The sequence below is a fragment of the Phacochoerus africanus genome, chromosome 12, assembly GCF_016906955.1.
Source record: "Phacochoerus africanus isolate WHEZ1 chromosome 12, ROS_Pafr_v1, whole genome shotgun sequence".
Lineage (NCBI taxonomy): Eukaryota > Metazoa > Chordata > Mammalia > Artiodactyla > Suidae > Phacochoerus > Phacochoerus africanus.
Window position 1 is genome coordinate 25584517 of NC_062555.1, and position 14311 is coordinate 25598827.

The following is a 14311-nucleotide window of genomic DNA, read 5'->3' on the forward strand; positions in this document are numbered from 1 at the left end:
AATGAAACAGTTCTTTGGGCGGTGGCAGAATAAAAGTACCTACAAATTCTTTGCAGCTCCTACCACTGGAAATGGAGACTTGTTCCACTCGCCTTCAGTCTCCCCTGTTGCAACAGCTTGTTTGACCAACAGAATTTGTTGGAAGTGATGCACTGAAACTTCCCAGGTTAGGCCGTAAAAAGCCGGAAAGCATTCCCTTGGCTTCTGGGAACACACACTCACTCTGGGAGCCTAGCTGCCATGCCAGAAGTTCAAGGAGCCCCAAGAAGAGGCCACCAGCCAACTGTCCTTGCCAAGCTCCTAGCTGTCCACCAACACCAAGTGTCCAGCCGTGTGAGGGAGCCACTTAGGAAGCAGCCCCAACCCGGACCAGATCAGAGAGGCCATCCATCAGCTGAAAACAACTGAGTGACTTCAGGGGACACTGAAGAATTACCTAGTAAAACCCTGCCACACATTCATGTTACTGACCCACAAAATGACGAGTTACAATGAAATGGTTATTTAAGGCCACTAAGCTTTGAGGTGGTTTTACAGGTGGCAACAGAGAGCCGGAAATGGAGGGAAAATTCTAACATTTTATATTCAGGGCAAGAGTAATGTCACTATTTATATAGAGAACTATAAAAAGGTGGTATAGTGATTACCATAAAAATAAAAACTAGGATTTCTATTTTTGAGGTCCATCATCTAAAAACTAACTCATAGCAGGCTTAATTTACAGAAATATTAGGATAACTTTGTATGAAAGAGAGATTCTAAAAGTGATATAAGCTAGGTTTTACTTTAAAATCTAATTACTTTCCCAAAAGGTCACACTACATTTCATTTGATTTTCAACTACAAATTAAAATCTCTTACATCACATTTCCAACTTTCACTCTTAGTCTTCTTAATGGAAATAAATTCTTGTGCATTTTCTGGATGAAATCTGTAAGAAAAAAAATAAGATTATTGGGAATAGATTATATCAGTTAAGTCGATATTCTGGCTGATAATGTTAAGAGTAAATACAAGAATCAGGCAATGATGCCTTTCTTAAAGAGACAGACATTCCTTTCTTAAAGAGACAGGCACTATCATTTTAATATATGAATGGGAGTGCCTAAACTTATACAGAAATAGTCAAAGTGTAGTCATATTTTAAATACATTCAAGAACCTATCTATTCACAGATAATCTTCAAGGCAAACTCATTTGATTTATGTTGGTCTATATTTCAGTAAATTTAATTTCTCAAAGTTAAATATGGAATACCATACTAAATATCTATTCTCTCACAAGTTTTTTTTTTTTTTTTAAATTTTTTTGTCTTTCTGCTATTTCTTGGGCTGCTCCCGCGGCATATGGAGGTTCCCAGGCTAGGGATCGAATCGGAGCTGTAGCCACCGGCCTATGCCAGAGCCACAGCAACGCAGGATCCGAGCCGCGTCTGCAACCTACACCACAGCTCACGGCAACGCTGGATCGTTAACCCACTGAGCAAGGGCAGGGACCGAACCCGCAACCTCATGGTTCCTAATCGGATTCGTTAACCACTGCGCCACGACGGGAACTCCTCTCACAAGGTTTTATACACCACAGACAAAGCTGAGCATAAGGAATACGTTTCCTAGAGTTCTAAAACCGTTTATGTTGAAAACATACTTGTAAAATCCAAGACAGAAAACCCAGGATAACAAAAATGCTCTATCTGAAACTTCTACAGTATAGACTACAGTCTTTGTTTCAACATCAAAACACTTAATCTCAATACCATGAGTAAAAAAACGTCAACTAACACTGGCTGTTCTTTTCGTAAGAAATCTGTAGTCTAGGAAATGTTAAGCAGTGAAAGAATTGGAGACAAGCCCTCCAGAGGTGTTTCCGGCTTGCTGCGTATTTAAACGAGAAGGCACAATAAAGTATATTATGGAAGCAAGATAATACTTGCCTCTTAACATGCTTGGCTAAAGTCTTCTTGCTTGCATGAAGTTTATTACAATAAGGGCACTTGTGCTCCTTCTTATGAAATTCTGTTTCATTACTGTGCTTCTTTCTGTGAACAGTTAGGTTAGACTTTGTCGAATAGCGCTGGTGACAAATATCACACTCAAAGGGCTTCTCACCTGTGTGGACACGCGTGTGGCTCTCATATTTCCCTACAAAAAGAAATTTAAAGTTAAATTCAGTACATTTACTACACAGTGTCTGAAAGTTGACAGTGGAGTAAAATTTCACGATTAACAGTATATTTAAAAGACACACCCACACCCAAACCCAACCTAGAAAGAAAAAGACTCAATTTATATCTTGGACAACCCTCAAAGCCTATTGCTTTGAGGTTAATGCTCAAAGGACGCCTTTTCTCAAAATCTTGGGTCATTCCAAAAAACCAATTATTCATGTTTACACATTTTAAAAACCGAAAGTCTGGGGAAATTTTCTTAAAATGCTGTTAGCGAATTCTCCGAACTTAAAACTGTAAAATGTATTTTTTTTCTTTTATGTAAAAAGGACCTTTAGTGAAAGATCTACTCATCATTTAAAATTTAGGATTTTCATATTTTACTTTTACTATGTATGGCTATGAATTGAATGGAATTTTCATATTTGACAGACCTTTTTTTTTTTTCTTTCTTTTTAGGGCCACACCTGTGACATATGGAAGTTTCCAGGCTAGGGGCTGAATTGGAGCTACAGCTGCCAGCCTACCCCACAGCCACAGCAACGCCAGATCTGAGCTGCATCTGGGACCTATGTCGCGGCTTGTGGCAACGCCATATCCTTAAACCCACTGAGCAAGGCCAGGGATAGAACCCGACATCCTCACAGAGGCTATGGTGGGTTCTCAACCTGCTAAGCCACAACAGGAACCCCGACAGACCTTTTAAAAATACTGCAAAAGGTAAATATAATATGTTACGTATCCTACATATTTTCTTCTCTCTTCCCACAGAAGGTAATCTGGAAAGGGTACTACAAATCTAGAATACTCAACAAAATTTAGACTTCACTGCTGCCTTCACTGTAGAAGACCTCTCCAACCTAGAAGACATTAGGACACGAGGACTGTCCTCGTGTATGCTTGATACTAAGCTACTAAAGCCAGCATACATGGGCAACATCAAGGAAAGGAAGAAAAGGACAAAATGAACAGGCATCATGTATAGACACCCAGAGGCACACAAACGCCAGATCTGTATGTTCTGAATGCATCTCTAAATTCTGTTATATGTTTTCCCAATAGAAAGAATCAAGAAATTTTTTTTAGGGCCACACCCACAGCATATATATGTATGTGTATATATATATATATACACATGTACATATATGAGTACACAAAGGAATACTACTCATTCATAAAAAAAAATAAAACAATGCCATTTGCAGCAACATGGATGGCCCTAGAGATTATCCTACTAGGTCAAATATGTCAGACAGAGAAAGACAAATATGACAAAGACAAACTTATTTACAAAACAAAAACAGGCTTACAGAGAGAAAACAAACTTATAGTTACCAAAGGGGAGGGGAGGATAAATCAGGATTATGGATTAGTAGATACACACTACCAGATATAAAACAGATAAACAACAGAGATTTAACGTGTAGACCACGGAACTATATTCAACATCTTCTAATAACTTGTAATAGAAAAGAATCTGAAAAAATATAACTGAATAACTTTGCAGTACACCTGAAACTAATAAAAAGTCATAGATCAACTGCAGTTCAATAAAAAAGTAAAAATTAAAAACAAAAGAAATTTTAACACACCCTGTCCAAAGAGCAAAGTTACAGTAAAACATGAAATAAGAGGATACATTTTGGCTTAATTTTGATTTATATTCCTTCTTAGATGAAAATTTCTACATTACAGAGGCAGAAGAGCATCACAGGTAGAGGCAGGCCAGGTGGATTCAGGCACCTGGATAAGAATCCTGACTCCGTAAATTGCAGGCTATGTGACCTTAGGCAAGTAACCTTTCTCTAAGTCTCAAATCTTTCTCATATAAAAAAATAACAATGGAATAACAAAACGTATAAAAGTAAAAATGGAATACTAGTATTTACCTCAGAGGAATGTTGTAATAAATGAATACACATAAAACACAACTGTGTCTAACCTATTATAAGGTTATCAATCGATGTTGGCTGATTATTATTACCTTGTCATCAATGTGATCAAAGTTGTGAATGTGCACATCTGGTAGCTTAAAATAGAAATTTCAATTAAGAGTACTTTCAGGGGGAGTTTCCATCATGGCTCAGCGGTTAACAAACTCGACTAGTATCCATGAGGATTCAGGTTTGATCCATGGCCTCACTCAGTGGGTTAAGGATCTGGTGTTGCCATGAGCTATGGTGTAAGTAGCAGAAATGGCTTGGAGCCGGCGCTGCTGTGGCTGTGGTGTAGGCTGACAGCTGCAGCTCTGACTGGACCCCTAGCCTGGGAACCTCCAGATGCCGCAGGCGTGGCCCTAAAAAGGAAAAAAAAAAAAAATACTTTCAAGGAAAGGCAAATAAAATTAAGAAAAAATTCTATTAATATGAACAGCAATTTTCAATGAAAGGCTTGGCTTTGTCCTGAAAAAAAAAATGTATACATTTTTCTTCTGGCCAAAGCTAACATGAAGGTACAGCATTTCAGCCATACACTAAAAAAGAAAAAAAAAAAAAGATAAAATCCTATATATATCATGGAGGTTAGAAAAAGCCCCCAACCCAAAATATTCACAGGCCACTGAGGGAAAAAGATAATCATATGGAGTTCCCGTCGTGGCTCAGTGGTTAACGAATCCGACTAGGAACCATGAGGTTGCGGGTTCGATTCCTGGCCTTGCTCAGTGGGTTAAGGATCCGGTGTTGTCATGAGCTGTGGTGTAGGTTGCAGATGCTGCTCGGATCCCGCGTTGCTGTGGCTACAGCTCTGCTTCGACCCCTAGCCTGGGAACCTCCATATGCCGAGGGAGCGGCCCAAGAAATGGCAAAAAGACAAAAAAAAAAAAAGTAATTATTTATCTACTTAAAATAAATTTATTACATTTATCTATATATGATTAATTTTTTTTTGTCTTTTTTGTTGTTGTTGTTGTTGTTATTGTTGTTGTTGCTATTTCTTGGGCCGCTCCCACGGCATATGGAGGTTCCCAGGCTAGGGGTCGAATCGGAGCTGTAGCCACCGGCCTACGCCAGAGCCACAGCAACGCGGGATCCGAGCCGCGTCTGCAACCTACACCACAGCTCACGGCAACGCTGGATCGTTAACCCACTGAGCAAGGGCAGGGACCGAGCCCGCAACCTTATGGTTCCTAGTCAGATTCGTTAACCACTGTGCCACGACGGGAACTCCTATATATGATTAAATTTAATAAACACATAGTACATCATCTAAAAATCAACTGCAATGCACTTACATAAGAATAATGAGGAAAGGGAACCCAAGGTATTTTTTTCTTTTTTGCTCTTTTAGGGCTACACCACAGCCACACCAATGCCAGATCCGAGCTTCATCTGTGACCTACACCACAGCTCATGGCAACACAGGATCCTTAATCCACTGAGCAAGGCCAGGGATCGAAGCCACATTCTCGTGGATCCTAGTCGGGGGGAACCCAAGGTATATTTTTTTAAGGTGGGGGAGGATGACAAACATACGCAAAGAAAAACCTAAAGTATGATAAAAACCCACTAGGTATCTAGGTCAGCCTACATGATGATCTAGGCATCTTTTACATGCACTGATGTCAACAAGTTCAGTTAGCGTTTGGGTACCTAGCAAACTCACTGTGTGATCTTCATCAAGTTGTACTTTCAACTCTGTCTCCCTGAATTATTAACACTTCATGGGGCTGAGAAGTAAATGAGTTCATATACACACAACACTTACAACACCCCAGCACCCAGTAAGCAGTAGGAAGTAGCAGTCATTATTATCACCATTGTTAGGAGTGCTGTCGCCGGAAGGACACACAGACACATCTCAAATAGGAGTCCCCGCTGTGGCGCAATGGGATCGGTGGCGTCTCGGGAGTGTTGGGACACAGCTTTGATCCCCGGCTCCAGCACAGTGGGTTAAGGATCCCGCATGGCCCCAAAGGCAGCTTGGATCTGATCCTTGGCTGGGGAACACCACAGGCCGAAGGGCAGCCAAAAAAAGAAAAAGGAAAAAACAAAAAAACCAAACCTCATAGATGTATCTCAAATATAAATATGCACACACTTGGTTTATTAATATGTTAGATCAAACTAGGGTCTCAGCTCTCTGAAAACACTGCAAAACTTGGCTTTGTACCCTGGCTAACAAGCCCGAGTACCCCTTCAGTTCTCCGTCTGCCACTGCAGGGGCGTGACTGCAATTTATCCATGTGCAGACACACCCTGGCACAACCACTTCCTGCTGTGGTCAAGCGACCAGAGCTGGCTAACACGGGACTTTCCTGGGGGAGAGGCGTTCTTGCAGGTCCCACGGTGAAAGCTGTGATGACTTTTCACAGACAACACAGATGAGCAGGATCTCCAAAAACAAGGGCTGAGCGACGTCATGGCTTAGATCAATGTTTTACAAACTACAAGTCATTCGTGTTCATAAAATCAATTCTTTGTGTTGTGATTATTAGGAAGACAGAGCAGGAAATATCAGAGTCCATTCACACCAGATTCGTGCAATTATTTTGCTTCAATGTATGTATGAACACACATTTATAAGTATGTATGTTTCATAATAATACATGTATTTTTGACCTTAAACTATCCTAAAAAAAAAGTTGGAAAAGCACTGATTGGTGTTACTTTTTACAGAGTATAACCAGACCATCACTGTTTTAATTTCTTTGGGGAAATGTTTTCTGAGTTGATTTTAATCTTTCTTTGTTAGTATAACATGGCATGCTTGTACTGGATTCCTTAACATGTGTTACACATCCACCGGATGTGAGAAAAGATACAGAATCCAAACATTACCAATTTGTACACACAGCCCACAACTGTAATTTGGCAAAGATAGGGGTCATTGCATGGAATTAAAAAAAAATTTTTTTTCCTTGCTTGTGAAAGTTTTCATATTTCACAATTTTTCATAAACTTGCTTTTTAAATTATGTAAATGATTCATACTTGTGGTTTTACGAAAAAATAAATCAAGAGTATACGGTCATAGACGTAAATGACCTGCAAGTCATTTCTGGAACAGGACCACTCTTACCTGGGGACTAACTTTCCATGCTTAGCACAGAGACTCAGGGCTGAAAGCTAACTTACCAACCCCTTAATGCTCAGGTCTCCTGATTTTTATACTCAAGTGAACAAGAAGAGCAACTCAATAAAAATCTTAAATTATAAAAAAAATTTTCACCAAACCTTTTATTTTCTATCAAGATGCCTTTGCTGGAAAATTGCTAAATTAACAATTAGTAGAATTTTCCCTTTATTTAGAGTCCAGAAGTTTTTGCTTGTTTGGAAATAAATATTAACATGTAGCTGACTATTAAAGCCATCAAATGGCAGCTAAATTAAAAATCAAAACCACTTTTAACTATTAAACTTCCATTTTTCTACAGACCACTGAACTTAGCAAGATTTAACCCCAAGCGTCTGGAAACCTAAATTGAACTAGCCAAAATTCAAAAAAATCATCTGAAATACAGTGCACAAAGTCCAAAGAGACAAGTGAAAATACATAAATTTAAATAATTCATTATGACACTTAGAATCTCTAAAGTAAAAAAAAAATTCTTATTTTATTAATTCAAATTTTATGCACAGAGGCACTGTTGAGCCAGTTATCTGCATAGATTTGAATTTCTGAACACCACGGCAGAGACACAACTTCTCAGGGAAAGTCAGGTAAACCTCTAAAGAAATCCCATGCTTAAATCAACTGGTAGGGAAGGGAGGAGTGTTCTCAGCATTAACATAGTCAACATATATTTCTTTTTTTTTTTATGGGGCAGTGTTAATTCAATAATCATGTATATTGTGCAATTCAAATATTCACTTGAAAGACAGCAAAGCATTAATCAGAAAAACACAGTATTCCCTCTGAGAATACTAATCTATGCTCAACCATTCTTGGTCACCAACAGGAAACACAAAATTTCATCCACAACATTTTTCTGACTGAATCCTGGTATAAGTTGTGTCCCAAATCAGGAGACCCAAAATTTTCCCAGGATAAAACTTGACCACGTGGCTCATTCCATATGGGTCATGGGAAATGATTATCAGATTTCATATGGACGTTTTACAAAGAGAAACATCGCCACATAGCTCATTACTTATCTCATATGCTAAATCTTAAAACTATATCTTGCATTGATGCATTTGGCACACGCTAAGGAATACTTAACTAAAACATCTCACTGGAAAGTAGAGAATTAAGCCACTGTTGTAACTCTTCCCTATTCAGAACAGAGCGGAATCTGTCAGGATGGTCTAGGGAGTCAGATCTTTGAAAAAAGCTACAAAACATTTTCTAGCTCTAGAAGAGATGAATCCGAGGAAAGATTTTAGTTCCCAGCAGAAATGACAAAAAAGATAAATTATCCAAATTTTGTCTCTCACCCCATCTGTCACCTTCTCCCTATTTTTGCCTTTTCACCCACTAGGTTTCTGGTATTAAGGGTTGGAAAGGTCAGAGGACTCTGGTTTGCATGCAAATAGGCTGCGAGGAGGAAAGCTGGCAGCCTAAGGAAAAATGTAACTGGATCGAGAGTCTCACTCTGAGCAACCATTAAATACACCAAAAAAGATAAAAGATCCAAAGCAATGGAATCAAATGAATAAACTACATATTGTGGAGGTAATGGTTCCTGCAGAAGGTCTCAGGCTTATGATTTCTCCTCATACACCCACTCTAGGACAGCAGGTGCAAAGCTTCTTACATGTCCAAAGTCAGAGGTCAACCCTTCATCTTAGTTCAACTAAACAAGAGCTTAGTGAAAATGTATTATCTGAAATGATCTGGACTATTACAAAGGATACTAACCAAAAGTAAGACAGGGAGTTCCTGTCGTGGCACAGCAGAAACGAACCCAACTAGGAACTATGAGGTTGTGCGTTTGATCCCTAGCCTCACTCAGTGGGTTAAGGATCCGGTGTTGCCATGAGCTGTGGTGTAGGTCGCAGACACGGCTTGGATCTGGCATTGCTGTGGCTGTGGTGTAGGCCGGCGGCTACAGGTCCGATTAGACCCCTAGCCTGGGAACCTCCATGTGCTGCGGGTGCGGCCCTAAAAAGACAAAAAAAAAAAAAAAAAAAGATAGACACAAAACCTTCAAGCACACAATCTAATAAGATAAATGAGTTAACAATCAAAAGTCTGGGTGGACATTTAAAAAGCCGTAAAAAGGAGTGTGGGTGATATGAGGGTTATTAGAAAGCAGCCCTTGAATGGTTTTACTTGAAGAAGAAACAGGACTTCGGAGAGGCGATGAAGGAGGACGTTCAGGAAACACAAGTCTTCCTCCATCTGCACAGTCCTTTGCTTCCACCCATGGCTGGTCCACTGCAGTCTACGTTCAGTGCAACTCTGAGCTACCCTCGGCCCACACCCCGTTCCCAAGGCTGCTCATCTGCCCAGCCCAAGCCTGCAACAGCCCTCTGGTCCTTTCCAACTTCCTTCTCTGCACTGAAGCCAGCATCTTTCTAAACCCCTACAGCTGGCTGTCATTTCCTTTGTCAAAGTTTTTCTCGTGTTTCTATTGGTGACTGGATCAAGTCTAAAGTCCTCTGTGCTGCACAGAAACCACTCAGAACTTGACCTCTGCTTATCTGCCAGTCCTCATCTCTTGTCACTTCTATTAGGCCTCCCTGCTCACCTTGAAATCACCCTGCCCTTAGCAGTTTCCAGAACACAACTACCTCAGTGTCTCTGCACGCGTAGGTCCTTTTGCCTTGTAAATTCCACCCTATTCTTTAGGTCTGAGCTCGGATGCTACCTGCCTCAGGAACTCCTTCCTGGTTGCTCTAATCCTCTGTCCTTGTCCTGATAAGATTATCTTTATTGTAACATAATTGTGTTTTAGCAGATACTCATTAATTTCTAAGAGTCCTGAGGACAGAGAATATATCACATTTGTTGACTGTTTGGCATAGCAGGGACAGTCAAAAACTGTATTATTAATGACTTAGAAGAGCAGCTAGCATTCCCTGCACACCGTCTAAATTTCATCGATATTTTAAGTGATTCACAAGGATTGCCATTTAATCCTCATAATAACCTCGGTGAGAAGGTACTATTAGACTCATCTTACTCTATCTGTGAGGAAACAAAAGTACACACAGGTTAAGGAATTCATGAAAGACCTGATGCAAAAAGGCAGACAGTCAAGACTTCATTACAGCTCAGACTCTTAAACTAGTTTGATAAGATCACAATCTCAGTCCCTTACTGGCTTGCCCTCTCTGCTGGGGAAAAATCAGCAGCCTCAACAAAGTTAAGCTGGATAAGGGGGTATAACAGCAAAATACATTCAGAAAGGAGGCTGGAAATAAGCCTACAGTGTGATCTATTGATGCCCACATTTATCTGAGCTGACTCTGCTTATAAAAGCTGCAAAACACCTTGCTTTTAATACATTAGGACCTTAATCTTGAGCAGTAGTTCCCCAAATCATGTGCAAAGAACTCTACTTTCCTGGGACATGAAAGGGAGAACCCCAAAAATGTCTTGTGGTAAAATTATCTGAGGAAATGCCAGATTAAGTAACATTAGCAGGTTTCTTTACTAGAGAATTTGACAGTGTTAATACAGATTTGGGGCAGTTTTCTCTATCTTATCTGAACACAGGACCCCTTGCTCACAATGCATCTCACAGGCCTAGTGCTAAATAGGACACTGTGACATCGACGTGCTGGGCCTACAATGCCACCTGCGAACTGACCTCTGCTCACACATCTCCAGTCAAATTAGGTCAAATTTAGGCATAATACAGGAAGCATGTGCTAAGAATACAAAGTCTGAAAAGCGGGATCAATTGGAAAGATGAAGTGTTCCCAGGCATCTCAACCCTAAAATGTTGTTCTCTTCCCTATAACCCTCACAGGGCATGTGCTGAGCTCTACAGGAGCATTTACCCAGCCTGACTTTAACGAGCTGCCTGCATAAGCACGTCCTTCCAACTGACTGATTAACTCAAAAAGGTATTTTATTTGTTGGTACAGAGTCTCAAACACAGTTAAGACAGTAAGAAATAATTAACTTGGATTGTTCAAAGTATTCTGACTTAGAGAAAAATATTTGAAGGCATAATGAAACACAAAAAGAGGTTACACTGCTATGCCACAGTCTGTACGATCCATTTCTTTTTTTTTTTTCTTTTTAGGGCTGCATCTGTGGCATTTGGAGGTTCCCAGGCTAGAGGTTGAACCCAAGCTGTAGCCGAAGGCCTATGCAACAGCCACAGCAATGTGGGATTCAAGCAGCGTCTGGGACCTACGCCACAGCTCACAGCAATGCCGGATCCTTAACCCATTGAGAGAGGGCAGGGATCGAACCTGCATCCTCATGGATACTAGTCAGATTAGTTTCCGCTGAGCCATGACGGGAACTCCTAGTTTTACCCCTAACTATGTATTATACTAATCGGAACTGTCCCAAATCTAAACAGTACTGGACACTGGAAAAGTATCTCTATCTATGGCTCACATATTACCATGCTCAAGCGGAAGCAGTATACCAATTATCAAATTATATCTAATATAACCTAATTCAGTTTTCCATAATGACTCAAAAATGGCATTTACCTATGAAATTAAATTAACATATAAATCAAAGCTCTACGTAAGTCATTACTGATACTCTGGAATTTTTCATACTAAGTACATGAACTAATGATCTGTCACCTACTACCAGGCCAGGAGGAAGACAAAATAAAGGGGAATAAAAACACTTAGTTCCTGAGTCACAAATATAAAATAGCAGGATAATATACATATCAAAAATCAAATACCCTGCCCGTTTAAGTTTTCTTTTTAAAAGTTACTTTTGAAGTTTCGTTTTTTATCACCTTTAAAATATCCACGAAAAGTCAGTTATTAGAGAGAGGAAACAAGCTTTTTCTTACCTATGCGGTCAAATGTCTTATCACATTTGGGGCACTGCAAAATTTTTTTGTTACTGTTCTGAATGACTACAGGGGTTAACCCCTCATGAATGCTCCCTACAGAATCACCAGCTTCAGGCTCCTCTTCGGCATCATTCTGATCTTTTTCACTCTGTTCTTCAATGTCAGAGTATTCATCTGACATCTCCTCTTCTAGCTCATCTTCTTCAGCATTATATTCACTTCCAGGATCCTCAGAATCATTTCTATCTGACTTTTCCTTATCAAAATGGTCTTGATTCAAATTGTCGGACCCATCACCACTTTCCTGTTCATCATCACTGGTGTCGTCAAACTTAACAGGGCACTTCCGATTCCGTTTTGGTCTTCTTGCAGAAAAACCTCTTTCCAGCATTTTTAACCCATGTTTTTTCCCTAATAAAAGGGACCTATGGGTTTTCGCCAAATGATTCTCTAAAGACTTCTTGTAACAAAAATGTCTACTACAGAATTTACACTGATGATTATTTGATAGTCTTCCAGTTAATTCACTGAGTGTTTCTTCCGGTGATGACTTTTCAGTTAGCTCAGACTGAAAAGTGGCAACATTTTCATTATTCAGCAGCTTAACTGCATCTATAATATCCAGAAATTTTGCAGCCTCTAAAACAAGAGGGATTTCATATTTGTACACAAAAAATTCTGATGTGTAAAGAAATTCAAGCAAATGCTGAAAAACTGAGTGTGTTACATGATCCAGGGTGACAACATCAGCGCTTGGATTTTTGCTCAAACACGCATGAAAATAACTACTGCCAACAGCAACAACAACTTTATGGGCACTAAATTCTTTTCCTTCTACTATGATAAGCAAGTCACAGAAAGACGGCTGCTTCTGCCTATCGTCATTTAAATACTTCAGCAAATTCTTATTGTACTGCAAAGAACTCAAAAGTGTTCTCTGATCCGGAGAGGGAGGAAGTTCCTGATAACAGCGAAGAGCGTCAGGAGCTGGTCTTTCTGTGGAATGAGTACAGGTTATTTGCTCACACTCCGCTGCCACATTTCCATCTGAAGAATCTTTATGATAGCCTAGATGGATCTTCTCAAGATGTGAAGTAACCTTTCTCCTTTTCTTCATTGCAGTACAGCAATTTCAGAACAAGAAACTTCATAAGTGTCTTGAGAGATTTACAAAGGAAAACTAGATTGTCTTAGATAACGGCTTCTGGAGGGGCGTGCCCGAGGGGTGCATGGTCTGCGAAAAGAGTAAGAACCACGTTAAAATAACTCCATGGCCAAGCGATCCTACATCATTCGCGGCACTGTCAACAAATCCGTCCTAACTGATAACTCGACGATGATAAAGTCACCGCTGCCACTTCATTCGTGGCTAAGATTTTAGGGCGGAGAACAAGGAGGGCCGAATGGAAAAGACAGCCAACAAAAGAATAATTTTAAAGGCAGCAGAACACACCTTGCAGGCCCGATTCGCGAACACGGCCAGGGGGAAAGAGAGCAAAGGGGGAGGCTCCCCGAGACCGCCGAGGGCGCAGGTGGAGCGGGCAACCTTCGCGATGCAGAGGCGCCGGGACGGTGACAATAAGGCCGTCGCGGCGGCGGAATCCACCTCCCCCAGAAACACGCTTCCCCCGGGCAGCAAGGCGTACCTCCTCCCGGACGGCGTGCGTCCAAAGGCCGGAGGCGCCTGGTGGGACGGCCCCGGGAGGGACGCGGAGAGAGACGGGTCACCCAGGGGGACGGCCGCCGGAGCAGAGCCTCCGCAGGCCCCTCTGGGCGGAGACCGCGCCGGCCGCGGGTGACCTGCCGCCCTGCCCACCCGCTCCCCGCGCGGACACGCCGCTCATCCATTACCGGGAACCGAGGGCTCCCCGCTGGATCCCGGCCGCCGAGCTCCACTCCGGGCGCGCTCGCCCCGGCGCCGACCCACTTCCGGGTTCAGCCCCCCGCCCCGCCCGCCCTTCCCCTCCCAGCCCCGCCGCCGCCGCAGCAGCCACCGAACACGTCAACCGCGCGCGCAGCCTCGCGGCCGCCAGGACAGCACCGAACGGCCCTGCGCCGGCCAATGCGCATGTGCGCGCCCCCCTCCTCGCGCATGCTCTGTGGGTCCCCGGCCCCCCCTTGCCCCGGGGCGACCCCGGCAGCGCCGGGAGGCTGTTAGTCCGGGTTTTCGCGGTGGTCGGGGTGGTGCAGGAAGTGGTGCTGGGGCTGGGGTCGGGGGGACTGGGGCGGGGTTTGGTAAGAAGCGGCAGAAGCACCCCCAAC

At 41.9% G+C, this 14311-nt stretch overlaps 1 protein-coding gene across 5 annotated transcripts in view; it reads right to left on the minus strand.

Moving 5' to 3' along the window:
• Positions 1–14029, minus strand: part of ZBTB41 (zinc finger and BTB domain containing 41) — a 45275-nt gene extending 31246 nt beyond the window's left edge. For 4 of the 5 annotated variants that reach the window (XR_007131171.1, XM_047754722.1, XM_047754720.1 and 1 more), the window contains exons 1-4: positions 13696–13837; positions 12047–13283; positions 1934–2141; positions 862–931 (exon numbers count right to left, since the gene is read on the minus strand). Coding sequence is in view for 4 of the 5 variants with exons in the window: in XM_047754722.1 (XP_047610678.1) it covers positions 862–931; positions 1934–2141; positions 12047–13166 (1398 nt within the window). In the remaining variant the exon portion in view is untranslated. Of the gene's footprint in view, positions 1–861; positions 932–1933; positions 2142–12046; positions 13284–13695; positions 13838–13900 lie in introns of those variants that run through there. The other variant, XM_047754721.1, reaches the window with a different exon arrangement.
• Between the last annotated feature and the right edge of the window lie 282 nt (positions 14030–14311).